The sequence below is a fragment of the Hemiscyllium ocellatum genome, chromosome 19 (assembly GCF_020745735.1).
Source record: "Hemiscyllium ocellatum isolate sHemOce1 chromosome 19, sHemOce1.pat.X.cur, whole genome shotgun sequence".
Lineage (NCBI taxonomy): Eukaryota > Metazoa > Chordata > Chondrichthyes > Orectolobiformes > Hemiscylliidae > Hemiscyllium > Hemiscyllium ocellatum.
The window spans coordinates 60,936,417-60,958,465 of record NC_083419.1 but is presented as its reverse complement, the minus strand read 5'-3'; the positions used below and the strand labels follow the sequence as shown (position 1 = coordinate 60,958,465).

General features: G+C 44.8%; 1 protein-coding gene across 5 annotated transcripts in view; it reads left to right on the top strand.

The window, feature by feature from the left end:
- Window positions 1-22,049, top strand: part of nrcama (neuronal cell adhesion molecule a) — a 405,372-nt gene that overhangs the window by 343,238 nt on the left and 40,085 nt on the right. For all 5 annotated transcript variants that reach the window (XM_060839991.1, XM_060839992.1, XM_060839989.1 and 2 more), the window contains 7 exons: window positions 1,424-1,621; window positions 2,117-2,187; window positions 4,595-4,820; window positions 7,808-7,923; window positions 9,246-9,450; window positions 14,982-15,104; window positions 20,857-21,036. In XM_060839991.1, the coding sequence (XP_060695974.1) occupies window positions 1,424-1,621; window positions 2,117-2,187; window positions 4,595-4,820; window positions 7,808-7,923; window positions 9,246-9,450; window positions 14,982-15,104; window positions 20,857-21,036 (1,119 nt within the window). The remainder of the gene's footprint in view (window positions 1-1,423; window positions 1,622-2,116; window positions 2,188-4,594; window positions 4,821-7,807; window positions 7,924-9,245; window positions 9,451-14,981; window positions 15,105-20,856; window positions 21,037-22,049) is intronic.

The following is a 22,049-nucleotide window of genomic DNA, read 5'->3' as shown; positions in this document are numbered from 1 at the left end:
TCTAATCCAAACCAATTGCTCTGAGTATTATTTTAACTCCCTCAATCAACACTTGCCCCCATATTCTTTACTTAAAAGCTTAGTAATAATGTTAATGGAGCCTTATTACCTTTAAATTTGAGCAGCACCATGGCTCAGTGGTTAGCACTGCTGCCTCACAGCACCAGGGACCCAGGTTCAATTCCAGCCTCAGGTGACTGTCTGTCTGTGTGGAGTTTGCACATTCTCCCTGGGTGCCATGGTTTCCTCCAAAAATGTGCAGGTTAGGTGGATTGGCCATGCTAAACCACCCATGGTGTCCAGGGATGGACTAGTCATGGGAAATGCAGGGTTACAAGGATAGGGTAGGGGGTGGGTCTGGCTAGGATGCTGTTTGGCCCATTAAGTTCACATCGAACCTTCAAATGGCCTGTTTCCACACTGTAGGGACTGCACGATTCTAACTGCCGTTCCAGGGCTTATGGGCATTGCTCTGCAGTTGAGGGTCTTTCGCTCATTGAGATAGGGTATGGGGGAGTGAAGCTTTGCTCAAGTAGATACAGACTGTTTCTTCTCGTTGAAAGGAGCATCATTCGATGCCACCGTGGTAGTCAAGGAAGTTCTAAAGAGAATTCCTCTCCTGGAGAATGGTGAAAATGGTTGAGGTGAATACAGTTGTAGGTCTGTAGTGGTGGAAAGGCCCTCCCAGTCTATCCCAGTCAAAAGCAGCTACCAAACTATTCTAGTCCACACACTTGGCCCACAGCTATGTTTGCCTTGGCATGGCCAATGCACATCTGAACAGCTCTGACATGTTCTGAGGGTTTCCGCCTCCCCCTCCCCATCCCCAACAAGCTGTGAGCTCCTGAATCCCAGCACCCTGTGGCTGAACAAGTCCTTTCTGACATCCCCCTGAACCTCCTCCCCCTTGCCTTAAATCGATGCCTTTGTCATTTGATCCATTTATCAAGGAATTTCTTGACCACGAATCTTTTTGCTGGAAGCAGGGATGAGCGAATGAGGGAGAAGGGACTGGAGAGACCTGATGTGATTTAGATTAAGAAAATGGGACAAAGCTGAAAAAGAGCTGGCTGAGCCAGATGAATTGTTTCCGAGCCATGTAGCCTGATTAAACCAGGATACCCGCATTCTGCAACATCATTCACATTTAGCCTTACAGCACGGGGTTGACCTCTTTCCCAGCTTGTTCTGGGGGAAAGAGAACTCTGCTGTGATAACAGACTGTCGATATGGGTCTGGGATGTTTGAAGGATGTGTCCAAATTTGCCAAGTTGAGGTTACACTGGGGGAATGGGGTGGAGTGCAGAAATCTATGTTAATCTTGAAACTAAGAAATGCTTCTGAGTATTTATTAAATGGCAAGTGATCTCTACGGCAAGTGAAGTCCATGCACTAATGTGAGGTAATACTGGTTTCCTCTCAGAGTTCATCATTGAATATGAAGAGGATCAGTTTGAGCCTGGATTGTGGCATCATTTGACCGATGTCGGAGGAAAGCAGACAACGGTCCACCTGAAGCTTTCCCCCTTTGTCAACTATAACTTCCGGGTCATCGCTGTCAACCGAGTAGGCAGGAGCGATCCGAGTTATCCATCCGAGCGCTACTTCACACAGCCAGCTGGTAAGATACAGCCTTTTAAAGGCCGATTGTGTTTTACAACGATGACATCTGTACTGCCAACGCCAAGACAGTTGGCAAAGATGGCTGCTGGTGTCTGCCCAGCAGAAGTGATGTTGCACAGTGGTCTCTGTGCCATAACTCTGTGTGTATGGGTGACGTTATCAGTTCATGTACAGATAAATAAGACTCTGGTTTGTGAGCACCCTGATCTTTTGCTGTAAATTCCCATGATCCAACTCCATGAGTTACCTGACCAAGGAGCAGCACTCCGAAAGCTTGTACTTCCAAGTAAACCTGTTGGGCTATGACCTGGTGTTGTGGGATTTTTAACTTTGTCCATCTCAGTCCAACACTGGTTTTTCCACATCATGTTTCTCAGACATGTTCACGCAGATGAAGTCAGTGATGGTGCCAGATAGGAGGTGGGTAAATAAAATGGTGCTGTCTCTACCTTTGCTTTTGTGCGATATAGCAACTCCGTTTTGTTTCTTGCAGCTCCTGATGAAAACCCTACAGGAGTCCAAGGGATGGGAACGGAACCCAACAATCTGGTGATAACCTGGGAGGTATGCAAACTGTTTGTTGTATGGACTTACCAGTAAATCTGACTGGATCGGTATGTGCCATTTCATCAATATTGGTATTTCAGAAAGGACACTTAAAGCTTGTTCCAGTGACTCTATTAGTAGAGGTTTCCCACAAATTTTATACAGGAAACTTGGAGAAGATTATGAGGTAACCTTGTTGAGGTGTTCAAAGTTCTGAACAATTTTGACAGGGTAAAGAAGGATATTATGTTTGCACTAGTTAGTATGTCAGTAACTCAGGGTCACAACTTGAAGATTGTCAACAGGGGAGCTAGGAGTGAGATGTGGAGAAACTTCTTTGATCAGAGTTGTTAGAACTTGGAATGCACTGCCTAGGAGAGCGGTGGAGCCGGGTTTCATCAGAGGCTTCAAAGCAAAGCTGGTTATATATTTGGAAGTGATGAAGTTAGAGGGCTGTCGATTAGCTGGGTACAGTCGATTAGCTGGGTAGCTCTTTTGGTACAAACACAAAGGGTCGAATGCTTCCTTCTGCACTACAACATGCTATAATTCTGTGTAACAGAGTAAATGGGTGCGAATCTCTGAAATGTTGAGGTGCAACAGTTTGCACTAGCCCTGCAGGCCAGTTATTTTATGAACTGCTGTAAAAGGATAATGATTGGTCCAATGACATGACTATCTACTTTCCGATGAGTTTCAAGTCTTGAGTAGCACGTATCTGGTCTAGATTGAAACTTGAGGCAGGTTGGTATGAGATTGGGAAATGCCAAACTAACTGGGGGTGGTGGGGTTGTCCCTACTCTGAAGGCTGAAGCATATTGTTGGGACAAAGTACAGAAAGCAGTCCTTCCTCTCCATCTACCTGCTGTACATGGTGTGGGAAGGCTTGGTTATGATGTCTACATGTCCTAAATACAAAACAATGCCAGCTAAAGGCATGGCGGATGCTGTATTACAACATATATGCAATCGAGGTGTCCGAAGTCACTATTGCAAGTGTTTAAACTCTGGGCTTGGCCAGCTTAATTTCTTAATTTAGAGTAAGTATTTGGCTCATCATTGCCCCCTTTCTTTCTACCACCTACGCTTCCTGCGTTCTTGAGGTTCTCTCCCCTGCTCTTCTATGGCATGATTCTTTAAGGCATCAGCAGCCAACACCACCATCTCCCTACAATCACTTGCCCCGAGGGTCAGTCTTTGCACAGGCCAAATATGTGTGTGTCATTCCAACATTGTGGAGGGTTTGCACCAACATTCCGATAAAAGTCGCTGGCAGAGAATCAGGAACCCTGGCTAGACTTCCGTCCCTAAGACAGGATGCTAGGATCAAGTGCGACCCTCCAATTGCTGCATTAGAAAACTCAGCACAAGCCTGTCTCCTCTGTGTGACATAAGCCAGGCAGCTCTGTCTGCATGACATCAGGCGATGCCCCTCATGTGATGCCAGGCAATGCCACATAACACCACCAGAGCAGCTATTGTTTCCAATAAGGGTTTGAATGTTAAATAAATTCAAACAATTGGAGTATGAAACAATTCTTTGTTTTGTCCATCTTGGGGCCTCGCAATTACAATGCCTTGCGCAATTCAATACACACAAGGGCAGACACCATGCACGCATCCTCTCTCTCTCTCTCTCTCTCTCTCTCTCTCTCTCCCTCTCTCCCTCTCCCTCTCCCTCTCCTTCTCCCACCCCCCCCTCCCCCCCCTCCGGCTGAAGGGAGAGATGAACAAGCCAATAAAGACCTCCGCCAATTGTGAGTTGGTGGGACAGCACAGGACAGAGAATTATAAATATTGCTCACATACCAATGTCAGTGATCCAATAAGCCACACTGGCTCCCAATTAACATTAGCTAACTACCTATCTTTAACACAAGGTGATATGGGCTTCCCCGGAAAACACGTCAGGCTTGTAGAATCTTGAGGGGGAAGGCGACTGCCTGGTGGTATTATCACCAGACTGTTAACCCAGAGACCAAGGTTCTGGGGATCCAGGTTCGAATCCTGCCATGGCAGATGCTGTAATTTGAATCTAATTAAAAAATCCGAAATTAAGAATCTAATAATTATTTTCTATTGTCGGAAAAGTTAAATTGGTTCATTATCATCATTTAGGGAAGGAAACTGCCATCCTTACCTGGTCAGGCCTACATGTGACTCCGTACCCACAGCAATGTGGTTGGCTCTCAAACTGCATTCTGGGTAATTAAGGATGAGCAATAAATGCTGCCCCAGCCAGTGACGTCCATGTCTCATGATTAAATTTTAAAAATTGTCACTATTGACCACGTGATCCAACAACATGTTCCACGTGTCCCCTGTTGTATAGGGCAAAGATCAACCTCCCCCCAACCCTCCCCACAGACCTCCAACCCAGTTCTGTTTGTAAATGACTGAACATTGGTTTGCTGTTTCTCTTTAGCCTTTGAAAGGTGTCCAGTCCAACGGGCCAGGCCTAACTTACAAAGTCAGCTGGAGACAGAAGGACAGCGATGACGAATGGACCTCTGTGATGGTCGCCAATGTTTCAAAATACATCGTTTCGGGCACCCCGGAATTTTCTCCCTATGAGTTGAAAGTGCAGTCGTTCAACATCCTTGGAGCTGCCTCGGAGCCTGAAATTGTAATCGGATACTCGGGCGAGGATTGTAAGTAACCATTGTTCTTGTAGTGTTGGTCTTGTTATTCTGTCATTTCTCAGCCATCCTTTCCTTGACCGAGCAGCTCACCTCAAGCATCATAAAAATCAAATCGGCTGCTCAGAGTAATCTGAAAGGTGAGAACAGATTGCCCCAAAAGGACACAGGAATTAGGCCCATTGAGCCTGTGCTGCCACTTAATACAAACATGGCAGATCTTGGGCTTCTACTGCACTTTGCTGTCCATTCCCCGATTTCCTGGAATCCCCGAGAAACCCAATTTCTGATTTTTCCAGCCTTTACTACATTCACTGGTGGGACAGGCCAACCTTTAGTGACTCTGTGCTTTGAGGCATGTGTCCATTGTTCTCTGTTATGGACCAGTCCAATCCTCTCAAAACATACCAAGGAGATAGCCTCAAATCTAACTTCTAATTTATTTAATGGCGCCGCATTCCAGATGCAATTCAATTGGTCACGCCGAGAGGCTTTAAGCAAAGCTCACTTTATTCTTACACCACAGTTAAAATACAGATAAAGAATTTGGTATAACTCTTTCAAAGTGCTTAACAAAATAATATATTATTATAGTCCCCCTTATCTGCGGTGCATACGTTCCAAGACCTACAGCGAAAAGCCAAAGCTGCAGATAGGAGCAAACCCATTCATTTAAGTGGGAAACATACCTTCCCAGCAGTCCTTGGTCCCTGCTGCTGGAACGTTCCTTATAATATGTTCGGGCCGTGGTAAACCGCAGATAACTAAAACCACAGAAAACGATTCCATGGATATAGCGGTTAGCCTGTACTACTCATCGACTCTTCCAATACAGCAACATCCCAAAGACATACCCTTGGAAAAGGCAAATTCTACAAAACAGATCTCCCTCTCTTGCTGTTCCAGTCCAGAGATGGAACACTGACAGGTGTGATGCTTTGGCTTTGTTGATTAAAAGGCCTGCCTAGTAAACTGGAGATACTGGGTTCAATTCCAAGTGGTGCCTGCTTGTTGTGTTGAAGGGTCGTTGTGTCAGCTTCTTTAGGGCAGCACAGTGGCTCAGTGGTTAGCAATGTTACCTCACAGCACCAGGGTCCCAGGTTCGAATCCAGCCTCGGGCAACTGTCTGTGTGGAGTTTGCACATTCTCCCCATGTCTGCGTGGGTTTCCTCCAGGTGCTCTGGTTTCCTCCCACAATCCAAAGATGTGCAGGTCAGGTGAATTGACCATGCCTAAATTGCCCATAAGTGTTAGTCAGAGGATATGGGTGGGTTACCCTTCGGAGGGTCAGTGTGGACTGGTTCGGCTGAAGGGCCTGTTTCCACACTGTAGGGAGTCTAATCAGAATGAGTCTTGCAGCAGAGACAGAACTCAAGCTCTTGCAGTAGCAGAGAGAGAGCTGTATCAAGTAGCTTCAACTCCAAAGCCCCCACTTCAGCAACTGAAAGCACATACTGGAACCCTGGGTCTGTGCGAGGCTGATTCCACCCATTCATGCTTCTTTTTAATTTAAAAGAAAAACCCAAAGTCTGCTTTCCATGGAACAGCCACCTCAGCACCAGGTTTGCAACACCCCTCTTCAAGAGAAACAGGACAGAACAAATCCCTCTTAAAGGCACACATAGTCACATTCCCACAGAGCTGAAAGTCGCTGGCTAGATTCCCCATTAGTGCTGAGTTTTTGCCTGGCTTTGGATGAGGCAGTGATTCCAGAGTTCAGGCTTGCCTCAGAACTGTTGGACTAATGAGGAGGAATAGCTGGGTGGCGTTTCCTAGTCTCAACCACTATCTATCTCGCTGCTGGAAAGGGGACTTGAGCTGACATAGATTTGAGCTAGACTGAGAAGAATTTGAGATATGGCACTTTTCCAGGTGATTCCATGTCAACTTGTCCTTGCTAAAAGTTAGTTTGAACTGGAATAGCTTGGATTTTATTTCCAGAAACAGGGCATTGCACAACTCGGCGGCCATGTTTGATAGCAGTTGAACACCCACCCTCACTGTTGTCTGTTGTGTTTCAAAAAGAAGGAATAAGGAGAGAAACCACCTCAAAAGTCGAGAAAGAAACATAGTTTCATGCAGCATAGTTCTTTAGATGAGAAGTAGAAATGTCAAGATAATTTTTCTTCTTTTTCCTTTACTCTCTGAGGGCCTCACTGGCAGGGCCAGTATTTGTTTGGTATCGTTACTTTACCTTGGATTGAGTGTCATGCTAGACTGTTTCAGAGGACAGTTCAGAGTCGACAACATTTTAGGTCTGGAGTCACCTGTAGACTAGACATGGTAAAGGCAGGGTCAAGTCCGTACCTTAAAAAAACACTAATGAATCCAATGGGTTTTTAAAACAATTGACTATAGTTTTGCAGTCACTATTCCTGAAACTGGCGTTCACTTTCAGATTTGTTGGGGTGAATTTAAAAACCACGAGCTGCCAAGATTTGAACCAGTGACCCCAGAGTTTTACTCTGGGTGTCTTAATTTAGTGTTATCAATTAGCCATCATCTCACTTCCTGAATTTTTTATCATTGTAGTGTATTCTTGCTTTCCCGTTAGACTAAATAGCCTTCGACTTGCGTTCTTGCCAATGAAGTGATTCGCAGTTGATACCAATGTCAAAGAAAAATGAGTCCAAAGCGAAGCCACTCCAGTACACCAGCCCTTCATTTTTAACAATCAGTCTCAAAGGGGCATTTTGTGGTCTGGTTGACATGCAGTCTGTTTTAATTATAGCAATGCTATCATTTCTTTCAGCTATCTCCTGGCTTAGTATAGTCCAACTCACTCAGCCCATAATGAGTAAAGAGTCTCCTCCTGTACTGTCTCTGTTCTAGAGCAGTGAATGACGATGATAGGAAAACATGAACATAAAAGAAACCAAAACATGTCCTTGTTTGTGAGAAATGTATTTGACATTAATGTGGGTTGCTATTTATGTGGAGCTGCGAACTGTGTTATAGTTACGAGTGACGGGAAAATCACTTGTCTGTTCCATTTCCAGTGCCAATGTTGGCTCCTAGCAACGTGCGTGTCCACGTCGTGAATAGCACACTCGCAAAGGTGCACTGGGACCCAGTTCCAATGAAAAGTGTCCGTGGATTCCTCAAGGGATATAACGTAAGTGGATGATGAGATGAGGTAATCAATAGGGCTATTTCCTGCTCAACGTTCGTGATTATCAGACCTTGCAAATCCTCAGTGAGAAAAACCAAATCCAAACTGGGTAACGGAAATGCAAAGGAAGAGGGGGCAGTGATCGGAAGAAGGTGAGCCAGGTAGATCTCAGAGAATTTGGTTTCCTCGATTGGGGCTGTTAACCTGGTGTCATCAGGGAGCCCTGGCTGACAGATATAAGCAGGAGGGTCAGGGTTTTGCTCGTTGTAGGAGCCAGCTGGGCCAGTGTCATACACTATGCATGTGTAAATTAAGGGTGATGTTGATGAGATACCGGCCTCTGTGGAGTTAGTTCAGAGGGATAGAGAGGAGAATGATTGAATGATAGGAGTGATGGTAGTGAATGTGTGGTGTGTGGAGTTCATAACGAGGCAAATGCAAAGATACTTCTGCTAGAATAACAGAGGGGCGGAGTTAAACAAGGCAAGATTAGCAAAAAAGTAGGAGGCACCTGTGGCTCTAGAATGTGATGGATCTTACTCCCTAACATTTACTCTTCACCCTTGTTGCATGTGTGCCCCTGTCAATATTGGATGGAGATAGGCCAAGAGTTCTCGCTCAGGCCTTGAGTCACTTGAGAGACAGCAAAGTTCAACCAATGATTTCCTAGTGGTTTCCTATAGGTTAAGGAGAGAAAGAGAGAAACTGATAGGACGTTGACGGGATGTTTGGACACTTTGTGATTCCTCTTGCATGCAGCGAGAACCATTGCTTGAGCTTGCAGGCGTGACATGAGCCTGAGGCCCAGTCTGTCATTTTCAGGTGAAACTATCATCCTGTGACAATTTTCAGGAAGGACAGTAAATTCTCCTGGACCACCTTCTTTCTTCAGCCAGCACCACACAAAGTAGCTACTTAGTCATTTTATCTTGGCGAAACTGAGGACTGCAGCTGCTGGAGACTCAAAGTCGAAAAGTGTGGTGCAGGAAAAACACGGCACGTCAGGCAGCATTCGAGAAGCAGGAGAGTCAATGTTTCGGGCATAAGCCTGACATTCCTGATGAAGGGCTTATGCCTGAAACGTCGACTTTCCTGCTTCCCAGATGCTGCCTGACATGCTGTGCTTTTCCAGCGCCACACTTTTTGACACATTTTATCTTGCCACCTTGTTATAGTGATGGCTGTGACTCTCTTTGTAAAAGCAGTGAGCAATTGCAGAGGGGTTTATTGGTTACAAAGTGCTGGCGGAAACCTCAGTCCTATGCAAGGTGTGGCATCAATGCAAGCGAACTCTTCAATTTCTCTCGTTTACTTTTCACATGCAGATCTACTACTGGAAGCAAGTGAGCCTGAACAAGCGGGGCAAAGGTCACACAGATGTCAAGATTTTGAACTTTCTGGGAGATAAGAGCCATGGCATGTTGCCAGGGTTGGAACCTTTCAGCGTTTACAAGCTAAATGTTCGAGTCCTTAATGGGAAAGGAGAAGGACCTCCCAGTGAAGACGTGGTACTGCAAACTCCAGAAGGAGGTAGAGAATCCAATTGCTTTACTTCCTTGATTGAATTTTTTTTTCGATAGGCATCTGCAATTCTGAAATGCCCATGTCCCCACGCAGCAAGATCTGAGCAGCATGTAGGCTTGGGCTGGGAAGTACAAGCAACATTTGAACTCCCAAAAGCCAGCAATGGCCAAACCATACATTTTCTCCTTGGTCCCTGGCATTCAATTGCATTACCCTTGCTGAATTCCCATCAACCACGCCAAGGAAAGAAACAAATTCTTGTTATTACTGAATTTTAGTTTATGGACAGCACTGGTATAGCTGGCATTTTAATGCCTATGCCAAACTGTCCCTGGATGGTTGATGGTAACCAAAGCATTATAATATCATAAAAAATAGTGCTACTTTTATGGCTTTCCTATCTGTTGGGGTGCTTCTAGAATCTCAAGATTTTTGGAAGATTGCTGCTAATGCATCCAGCCTCTCTGCAGCCACTTCTTTTAAGACCCTGAGGTGCAGGCCATCTGGTCCAAGGGACTTGTCAGTCTTTAATTCCATTAGTTATTCTGGGAGCAGTTATGATTGTTTCAAGTTCCTGCCTCCATTGTCCCCTCCTGCTTTTCTACTGTTCTTGGGATGCTTTGTGTTTGATCCACGATAAAGGTGGATACAAAATAGTTATTCAGAGTTTCTGCCATTTCCTTGTACCCATCATTAATTCCACAGTCTCACTCTCTAAGTGAATAGTGCTCACACTCTCAGTTCTTTTCCTTAATTTGTGATTTTTTAAAACTTATGGTAAAAGCTTCTTAAGCCTATATCTGTTTTTATATTTGTCAATAATTATCTCTTCTAATGTCTCCCTCTTCGTTTTTTGTGATTCATTGTGGTTTTCAACATGTCCCCCATCATGTGAGCGACCACTTATCTTCACAGCGTTATCTTTTTTTTCTTTCAACTTGATAATGCCCTGAACGACTTCAGTCATCCCATAGATAGATAGTGCCTGACTCTTGTCTTAGAGGTTTTCTGCCACAGAGGGATATACATTTACTGTCATAGAGACATAGAGATGTACAGCATGGAAACAGACCCATCGATCCAACACGTCCATGCTGACCAGATATCCCAACCCAATCTAGTCCCACCTGCCAGCACCCAGCCCATATCCCTCCAAATCCTTCCTATTCATATGCCCATCCAAATGTCTTTTAAATGTTGCAATTGTACCAGCCTCCACCACTTCCTCCGGCAGCTCATTTCATACAATTACCACCCCCTACATGAAAAAGTTGCCCCTTTGGTCCCTTTTTATATCTTTCCCCTCTCACCCTAAACCTATGTCCTCTAGTTCTGGACTCCCCGACCCCAGGGAAAACACTTTGCCTATTTACCCTATCCATACCCCTCATAATTTTGTAAACCTCTATAAGGTCACCCCTCAGCCTCCGACGCTCCAGGGAAAACAGCCCCAGCCTGTTCAGCTTCTCCCTACAGCTCAAATCCACCAACCCTGGCAACGTCCTTGTAAATCTTTTCTGAACCCTTTCAAGATTCGCAACATCTTTCCGATAGGAAGGAAACCAGAATTACACACAATATTCCAACAGTGGCCTAACCAATGTCCTGTTCAGCCGCAACATGACCTCCCAACTCCTGTACTCAATATTCTGAACAATAAAGGAAAGCATACCAAACGCCGCCTTCACTATCCTATCTACCTGTGACTCCACTAAAGGAGCTATGAACCTGCACTCCAAGGTCTCTTTGTTCAGCAACACTCCCTAGGACCTTACCATTAAGTGTATAAGTCCTACTAAGATTTGCTTTCCCAAAATGCAGCACCTCACATTTATCTGAATTAAACTGCATCTGCCACTTCTCAGCCCATTGGCCCATCTGATCAACATCCTGTTGTAATCTGAGGTAACCTTCTTCGCTGTCCACCACACTTCAAATTTTGGTGTCATCTGCAAACTTACTAACTGTACCTCTTATGCTCGCATCTAAATCATTTATGTAAATGATATAATGTAGAGGCCCCAGCACTGATCCTTGTGGCACTCCACTGGTCACAGGCCTCTAGTCTGAAAAACAACCCTCCACCACCACCCTCTGTCTTCTACCTTTGAGCCAGTTCTGTATCCAAATGGCTAGTTTTCTCTGAGATCTAACCCTGCTAACCAGTCTCCCATGGAGAACCTTGCCGAATGCCTTACTGAAGTCCATATTGATCACATCTGCCCTCATCAATCCTCTTTGTTACTTCCTCAAAAAACTCAATCAAGTTTGTGAGACATGATTTCCCATGCACAAAGCCATGTTGACTATCCCTAATCAGTCCTTGCCTTTCCAAATACATGTATATCACGTCCCTCGGGATTCCCTCCAACAACTTGCCCACCACCGATGTCAGGCTCACTGGTCTATAGTTCCCTGGATTGTCCTTACCACCCATCTTAAAGAGTGGCACCACGTTAGCCAACCTCCAGTCTTCTGCACCTCACCTGTGACTATCGATGATACAAATATCTCAGCAAGAGGCCCAGCAATCATTTCTCTAACTTCCCACAGAGTTCTAGGTTACACATGATCAGCTCCTGGGGATTTATTCATCTTTGTGCGTTTCAAGACCATCCAGCACTTCCTCCTCTGTAATCTGGACATTTTGCAAGGTGTCACCATCTATTTCACTATTTTCTATATCCTCCATATCCTTTTCCACAGTAAATACTGATGCAAAATACTAATTTAGTATATCCCCCATTTTCTGCGGCTTCACACAAAGGCCGCTGATCTTTGAGGGGCCCTATTCTCTCCCTAGTTACCCTTTTGTCCTTAATGTATTTGGTAAAAACCCTTTGGATTCTCCTTAATTCTGTTTGCCAAAGCTATCTCATGTCCCCTTTTTGCCCTCCTGATTTCCCTCTTAAGGATACTCCTACTGCCTTCATACTCTTCTAAGGAGTCACTCGATCTATTCTGTTTATACCTTGATCCTGGCACCAGGGAAGAAACACACCATTTTGATTTCTTGCTGCTGGCCAGAGAAACGTCTGTCTGTACCTCGGATTAGAGAGTACCCTAACACAATTGATCTCTTGGAACCCAATGTACCCCTCATTTGTTGAGATTGAGGAAATAGCTCCTTAATAATTTCCACTGTTTCTTCACCATCTTAGCTTTTAACCATGTTTGCCAACTCTGTTTTTGCATTAGATTCCTTGCAGTACGGAAACGGGATCTTCGACCCAACAAGTCCACACTGACCCTCTGAAGAGTAACTCTCCCAGACCCATTCCCCTACCCTATATTTACCCTTGTCTAATGTGTCTAATACTATGGGCAATTTAGCATGGCCAATTCACCTAACCTGCACGTCTTTGGATTGTGGGAGGAAACCAGAGCACCTGGAGCAAACCCATGCAGACACAGGGAGAATGTGCAAACCCTACACAGACTGTTGTCTGAGATGGGAATTGAACTTGGGTCCCTGGCACTGTGAGACAGCAGTGCTAACCACTGAGCCACCATGCCACCCCTTTTGATCCCTTTAGTCTCAAAAGTTTGATGTAACTCCTTCTTGAAAACATTCAACATTTTGGCTTCAACCACTTTCTACAGTAGAAAATTCCATAGGCTAACTACTTTTTTCTCCCTTTAAGTTTAAGGTATTGGTTTCAGACACCCATTCCACCCCTCAATATTTAGAATTTATTCATCTTGTCTAATGACACATTACTGTGTCTAAAATAGTTCCTTCACTGGCTGGTTTTAGAGTGCATTGCATGCAGAATAAATAAATACTCAAATAAATACTTTGAACTCCAGGCTAGCTTTGCAAGTTTACTTTGTCCAATCCATATGAAGATTAAAATTGCCTAGGGTACCCTAATTTATAGGTCTGCCCTCGAATTACTTCCTGATTTACACTCTATCCTATAATGTCAATACCGCTAGAGGGTCTAAAAACTACAGTCAGCAGTCACCTCCTTCCTTGCGATTTCTTCTTTGTTTCCAAACTCATTCTATATGACGTGCCCCGGCCAGGTACGTTTTTATCAGGGAGGGCAGATAGTAGCAGATAGGTGGCTGTAGCCCACCAATTTCCAGCTAACCGTGAGCCCACCGGCGTAATACAGAGGAAGTGCATGTGCCAAAGTCAGCAGCCCACCAACTCTATGCAAAAATCTCGAGTTAACTATTTCTTTGCCCATGGCATAAAATGGTTGGCATGGACAACTGGGTGGGTGTAGGCAGCAATTTCTAAAGTTCATTTAAAAAGGCAGGAAGGAAGGAGGAACGGTTAGTAACATGGAGTATATCTTTCATGCGGTGTGCCATCCTCACAAAGGTAGTCCCTCCTCTTCCATCCTACTGCCAATACTTCAAACTCCGTTCTCACCACACCACTCATCTCCATCCCAAAGGTGGGCTAACACTCCCCACCCAATAACCTTGCCTTACCGTCCTCCGAGGTCTGTCAGTGCTAGTGGCTCATGTATCAGAACCCGTTTCTCCCACATCAATCTTCTGAGGCGTGTATTTAACGCTCTGATCTGATTTACCCTCCATTGGCTGTCAGACTAAACAAGCAATCATTACCTTTGCGGCTCTGTTTTTCACTTGGTTCCTAGCTGAGAGCATACCAGCAGAAAGTCTTTCTTAGACCTTCCTCAGGCATTGGAATCCATTGACCACAATAAGTAGGTCTTTATTGTTCCATTCAAACTTCAGCCCCTCTCCAGCCCTGGGGAGCTGTCCTTAGCTGGCATTGGGAAGGCAGCATAGCTTTTGGGACTCTATTTAATGCAGCCAAGAGTATGAGTGCTTTCCCCTAACTACTGTTCTTTACTACACCTACACTCCTTTTCACTGTCCCTCTGCTGCTCTTGTCCTTCCAGTTGGTAAGGTTTGTAGGCTTGGAGGGTGTATTTGAAGGGGCTTGATAAGTTAGTGAGGTACATGATATAAATGGTTCACCCAATGCTGCCACAGTGCACGAGTGAAGGGGGAGGTGCCAATTCAGTTACAGTGTGAATTTTTTTAATATGTTATTGGAACAGCAGTTTTTGTATTACTCTAAATGAGCTACATTTAGAGTAATACAAATGATTATGTGCTGAAAAAAATGCAAGTTTTACTGTGTACAAGAGGGGTAGGTTTTGATAGACTGATTGGCCATTTACTAAACCAGCCCTTTTGATCAGTGTTATTGAATAAATATTGCATGATTAATTGGACAAAGTTAAAAATCACACAACACCAGGTTACCGTCCAACAGGTTTATTTGGAAGCACTAGCTTTCGGAGCGACGCTCCTTCATCAGGTGAAGGAGCAGCGCTTGGAAAGCTCGTGCTTCCAAATAAACCTGTTGGACTATAACCTGGTGTCATGTGATTTTTAACTTTGTCCACCCCATTTCAACACTTGCTCCCCCACATCATAAGTAATTGGAGTGATCTGAACTTTTGTGTACACTTGCTCTTCCTGAAATGTAATGGAGGACAGATTTCTGATCAATATGTACTGATATGTGTGCATGTATTTTTCACCAGTGCCCAGCTCTCCAGAATTCTTAAAGATTACAAGCCCAACACTCAACTCTCTGACCCTGCAGTGGGGCCCTCCACTTCATCCAAATGGTATTCTGAACGGATACACACTCAAGTACCAGCCCAGTGAGTATCTGTGTCTGTGTTGTGGTGGTCTAAAGAACTTAAAATTGTGTGCCCACCCAAGCTCATTTTGCACAGGATCCATCATCTCTTTGCTCAATTCCATTCCCCCAAACTGCTAACCACCCAACTTGTCCTCCTGGCCCCCATCATAGCCAGTATTCTTTTGGATTCTGTTGTCATTTCCCATCTGCTGTCATCATCCCTCTTCAGAGAACACCAACCCTTGGCCCTACCAGCCTCACAAACGACTGTTTCGTCCCCAACCTCCACTACTTGGACTGTGTCCTGTGAACCTGCCGTCACAGCCCAAGAACATTTTCGTTTTCCCGATACTCTGAGTTTCAGTGCCTGCAGTTAGATTTATGTCCCTGCCACAGCCCTGAAGCAGCTCTTATCAAAGATATGAGAGACATCCTTTGTAGCTGCAGGAATGGTAAACCATCCTTCCCAATCTTTCTCAGTCTGTCTGCAGCCTTAGGCACAGTTGACCCTGCCAGCACCTCTCTGATGCCCTCAAGTTGACAGAAGAGTGCCAATCTGCTTCCATTCATAGCTATCCAATGGTTGCCAAAGCCCTAGGTAAACACATGCAATGTTACCTCTCAAACCTGTTTCGTTGTGTCTCCAAGGGATCTGTCGTGGTCTCTGTCCTGTACTTTACCTACAGTGATACTCTCTTAAGTGTTAGTTTGCATGGACTATACAGCTCTACCTTACCACCACCTCTCCACTGAATCTTGCAGGGTTAGCAATTTATGAAACTACTTATCTGACATTGAGCACCAATGAGCTGAAACTTCCCCCAATTAAATATTGGATATTAAATATTGGTCCCTGATCAAAACTACTTTATCAAGCTTCTGACTCTATCCCTTTCCTTGCTTGAGATGTAGCCAGTCTCTTCCCAAAGCTTGATCCTGAGATGAGCTTGGGACTTGATTACCCTGCCGTCATCCAAACTTGGGAACGTCACACCTGTTGGAGCTCAGTTCTCCTGATTCATGCATTTGTTGCCTCTCCACTCTCCAATGTTCCATCACGCTTCTGCTCTCTCATTCTGCACTTAACAAATGTGAGGTTGTTCAAAATCTAGCTGCTCATGTTTTAACTCGTGGCCAATCCAATTAAGGATTGGTCAGGACTGTCAGGTCAGTGATCGCTGGAGTTGTAGAAACAGGATTGGCTGCGAGTTGAGGATGGGGATATTTGTGGAGCCAGCTCCTCCTCCAGTGAGTTGTTTAATGGTCCACCACCATTCGTGATTGGGTGTGGCAGGACTGCAGAGCTTGGATTTGATCCATTGGTTATTGAATCGCTTAGCTCTGCCTATCACTTGCTGGTTATGCTGTTTGACATGCAAGTAGTCCTGTTTGGCAGCATCACCAGGTTGCGCTCTCAGTTTTAGGAATGCCTGGTGCTGCTCCTGGCATGCCCTCCTGCACTCTCCATTGAACCAGGGTTGATCTCCTGGCTTGGTGGTAATGGTTGAATGGGGGTTATGCTGCACCATGCGGTAATAGTTTGTGCTGTAGTACAGTACTGCTGCTATTGATGGCCCGCGGTGCCTCATGGATGCCCAGTCCTGAGTTGTGAGATCTGTTCAAAGTCCGTCCTATTAGCACGGTGATAGTACCACACAGCCAGATGGACTTTTATTCTCAAAGTGAAGGGGAGACTTTGTACCCACAAGGACTGTGCAGTGGTCGCTCCTACTGACACAATCATAGTCAGGTACACCTGCAGGCGGCAGGTTGGTTAGGATGTTTGTCTCCCTTGGTTCCCTTACTACCGGCTACAGACCCAACCTCGCGGCTATGTCCTTTGAGGACCAGACCAGCTTGATCAGTAGTGCTGCTATTGGTGGATATTGAAGTCTCTCACCCAGAGTACATTTTATGCTATTGTCACTCTCCGTGCTTCCTCCAAGTGTTGCTCAACATGAAGGAGTACCAATTCATCAGATGAGGGAGGACAGTATATGGTAATTGGCAGGAGGTTTTCATGTCCTTGTTTAACCTGAAGCCATGAGACTTAATGGGGTCCGGAGTCAATATTGAGGACTCTCAGGGCATCTCCCTCCAGACTGTATGCCACTGTGCCACCACCTCTGCTGGGTCTATCCTGATGGTGGGACAAGACTTATCCAGGGTGAGGGTGGTGTGTGGTACAAGGTGATTCAGTGAGTATGACTACGTCAGGCTATTTTTTGACCAGGCTGTGAGACAGTTTTTCACACTAGCCCCCAGATGTAGGTAAGGAGGACTGGGTAACAGGGTCGGCTGGGCTGTTTCTGCCATTGTCTTTTCCAGTGCCTAGGTCGATGTTAGGTGGTCTGTCCAGTTTCATTTCTTTGTTGAGACTTTGTAGCCATTGATACAACTGAGTGGTCTGTTACACCATTTTTGACAGTCAACCACTTTTCAACCACTCTGGAGTCACATGTAGGCCAGACCGGGTCAGGATGGCAGATTTCCTTCTCTGAAGGACATGAGTGAATCAGATGAGTTTTCCCGACAAATGACAATGGTTTCATGATCATGAATAAGTTATTAATTCCAGATATTCTTTTAATTGACATCAAATTCTACCATCAGCCATGACAGGATTTAAACCCAGGACTCCAGAGCATTTGTTGAGGTTCTTAGTTAATAATCTAGCAGTAATATCAGATTTATCTTCTGAGGGCGGCACGGTGGCACAGTGGTTAGCACTGCTGCCTCACAGCGCCTGTAGACCCGGGTTCAATTCCCGACTCAGGCGACTGACTGTGTGGAGTTTGCACGTTCTCCCCGTGTCTGCGTGGGTTTCCTCTGGGTGCTCCGGTTTCCTCCCACAGTCACAAAGATGTGCGGGTCAGGTGAATTGGCCAAGCTAAATTGCCCGTAGTGTTAGGTAGGGGGTAAGTGTAGGGGTATGGGTGGGTTGCGCTTCGGCGGGTCGGTGTGGACTTGTTGGGCCGAAGGGCCTGTTTCCACACTGTAAGTCTAATCTAATCAAAGTCACAGCATAATGGTATTGAAACTAATTGGAGTCTCTGTCAACGATAATTATTTAGATTATTTTAATGTGAGTAAAATGAAGTACCTTTTCAATTCCCAACAAGTCCTTGCATCATAAAATGCTCAACACTAGGAATGTGCAAATCATCAAATTTACTGTCCCTTTACCCCCAGTATGAAAACAAACAGTGAACACAGTGGACTGATGCTTCATTGTTCCGTACCCACAAGCCAGCCCCAGTTAGGCTGTTTGAGTCACCCCTGTTTTATGAGGCCATACAATTGGTGAATGTGTGACGGTGGGTTCACATTAATAAACGTGCCCAAGTTCAACAGTGTTAATTGTGACATTGCAAGCTTTTCTGTCCAGACATAAGTAGACCAAAAATATTATTTTTGTCTCTGAGACTACTTTGCACATTCTTTTTCCACCCATAATAAATTATGTGCTGGGACGTAACTAATTTGTTGAGTGAGGTGGGTTCCCTCCCCAAAGTTCAGAGGTAATGTTCTGCCTCTATAATTACCTAAGGTTAGTTTCTCAATTTTTTTTTCTGCTATTCTCTAAACTGGTTACATTGATGCCATAATGCAATGACTAGACTTGTACTTGTTTGAATATAGTAAACTAAGATATGATATTTTGGCAGTTTTTATAGGATTTGATCAGATAAAAAGTGAAAACATTTTTGTTTTATTAAAGGAAACCAGAACAGGGGGTTATAACTTTTCTGTTGTTCAGGATCAATGCCAAGAAACACGTGTTCACAAGAATATTGAACACATTCTTCCCAAATTTTTTTTAGATTAGATTACTTACAGTGTGGAAACAGGCCCTTCAGCCGAACAAGTCCACACTGACCCACCGAAGCGCAAACCACCCAGCCCATTCCCCACACTTACCCCTTCATCTAACATTACGGACAATTTAGCATGGCCAATTCACATAATCTGTACACTTTTGGACTGTGGGAGGAAACCCACGCAGAAACGGGGAGAATGTGCAAACTCCACACAGCCAGTCACCTGAGGCGGGAATTGAACCCGGGTCTCTGGCGCTGTGAGGCAGCAGTACTAACTACAGTTAAGATTGATGAATTTTTCTTCAGTTCGGTTATTAAAGGCTATCCAGCCAGGTAAGTAGGTTAATTTATAAACAAATCAGCCATGATATAATTGAATGATAGACTAGGTTTAATGGACTATTCTTTATATTAAGTCTGAACAGTTGCTTCCGATTTGGAGTACTTTGTACAGCTCTGGTCACCCTGTTAAAGGAAAGATATTATTTAACTGAAGGTGATTCAGAAAAGATTCACCAAGGTGTTGCTGGGATTGGAGTATTTCAGATAGAAAAATAGACTGGAAACTTTGGGACTTGTTTCACTGGAGCATAAGTTGAGGGATGACCTTCCAGAGGTTATAAAATCATGAGGGGTATAGAACAGGTGAATGACAAGGGTATTTTCCCTTGGGTGGGGTGGGGGGGAATTCAAAACTAGGAGGTTAAGATGAGAGAGGAATCATAGAATCCCTACAGTGTGGGAACAGGCCTTTCGGCCCTACAAGTCCAAATCAACCCTCCGAAGTGTACACCCAAGCCCATTCCCCATTACTCTACATTTACTCCTGACTGATGGATCTAACCTGCACATCCCTGAACACTATGGGCAATTTAGCATGGCCAATCCATCTAACCTGCACATCTTTGGACTATGGGAGGAAATCAGAGCACCCAGAGGAAACCCACGCAGACACAGGGAGAATGTGCAAACTCCACACAGGCGGTTGCCCAAGACTGGAATCGAACCAGGGTCCCTGAACCACCATGCAGCCCTTGAGCCACCGTCTTTGAAAAAGGCGCAAGAAGCAACTTAATTACACAAAGAGCTGTTTGTGTGTGGAAAGAACTGCCAGAGGAAGTGGTGGATACAGGTGCAGTTACAATATTTAAAAGATAAGCTCATGAATAACAAAGCTTTGGTGGGGTATGGGCCAAGTGCAGGCAAGTGGGACTGGTTTAGTTTGGGAAAATGATCAGCATGTACTAGTTGGACTGAAGGGTCTGTTTCTTTGACTGTGATTCTATAAATGACTAAATCACAGAAACTGAAGCAAGTGCATTGTATGGTGAAAAGCTGAAGAACAGGAACAGATTGAAATTAATCAGCGGGTCAGGTCACATCGAGAGCGAAACCAGTAACGTTAAATGTTTCAAATGGATGCCTTATGATCAGAATGGGAAGATATTCAAAGTTGAACAGCTCGTGAGAGAGAACAAGCCTAGGGAAAAGGAGCAACAGGCAGCTCAATTAAAAAAAACATTTAAATAGTCAGAGAATTTTAGACTGATCCATTTTTAAATCCGCAGACTTTGCTGTTTGCTTATTTCATTCATGACCTGCATGAGTTCTGTGGAGGTATGCTTCTCCAGGAGATAAATTTGTAAATTCCTTTCTCCTCAGTTTGACTTGTTGTTCTTTGATGATTATTATCAGTGAGCTAACCAGCTTTGAGCAATCTGCATTTCCAAAAGCATGACAGCTGGAATGTGGCAACGTGTGCTAATGTGATGTTAAATACATGGAATTATAGTGAAATTGATGTGCAAGGCTGTCTGCATTTAGAATACTGCAAAGCATTAATTGCTGGCTAAATGACAGTGTGTAGTCATCAAACTGTCCCTGGTGCGTAACATGACAATGGAATCACTTGCTTCTAGTACAGAAACCTATTTGCTTGTTCCTTTTCAGTTAACAGTACGCATGAACTCGGCCCTCTGGTGGAGGTTACAATCCCTGCAGAGAATGAAACCAGTTGGACTCTGAAAAATCTGAACTACAGCACTCGCTACAAGTTCTATCTCAACGCCTTTACCAGTGTAGGACCAGGCAGCAAGTTAACTGAAGAGGCCATTACAGTCCTGGATGAAGGTACAGCTGCAGCTAGAGATAGTTGGAACTAGTTCTCTCTCTGCTGTCAGTGTCATTCTTTAACATTACTTTTTCAAAATGTTTCAGATGATTCTGTTTGTCCAAATTCTCTGATTTTTCTTTTCATCTATATATATCAAAGAATATGTCTCGGTCTCATGCAGGTTCAGGGATAAAGGTCCGGTCTGGTTGGAAGCTAGATATATAGAGCAGCAGGAAAAGTTCCAACTGAAACGTCAACTCCCCTTCTCCTCTGACGCTGCTTGTCCTGCTGTGCTTTTTCCAGCTCCACTCTATACAGCAAAGGCTTACTGGGTCAATGGGAAGGAAAAGAAATGCGCGAGGTTTTTATAATCCAGTAATTCCACCCTCAACCCCCACCCACCCACCCACACACCCCCAAAGCTGCACTTGAAAGGATGACAAGAGCAGGAGCTTTGGATCAGTCCTGAGAGACCAGTCTTGATTGCACCTGCTGTCATGTTCGTGTGGAGCAGTCTCATGTTTCATCCACTGTTGGCTTTCTATCGAGATCCACAGGAAATCACTAGGGAAGTCGTCAAAGAACTTGCAAATCTTCCCAGCAGTTCCTGAGAAAGGACATAATGTCAGGGCCACACTTGGAGGGTGGCAGAGGGAGAGGTTTAGATGGCAATGCTTTTCATTTGTTCCCGAACGAAACCACTTCCCCAGGAGGGAAGGGAGCAAATGGCCAGGGTGAAAGTAACTCTGAAATACTCCTGGTGACTGGGGAAATGCACAGGGCTGGTAACTGTGATTCCAACCTGCAATCATGAGACTGTGCTGCATGCTCTCCGAGATACAGGCACAGGTAGCAAAGCCTCTCGTCATCCCTCAGCTACAGCCAACCAAGTCAAAACACTCCTTTTAATGGGTACACTATCCGTTACCTTCAACCTTTGCCATTGATGCACTGTGGTAGCAGTGTGTTCCATCTGCAGGATGCATTGCAGTAGCTCCCTCCAAACCTGTGACCTCCAAGGGCAAGAGCA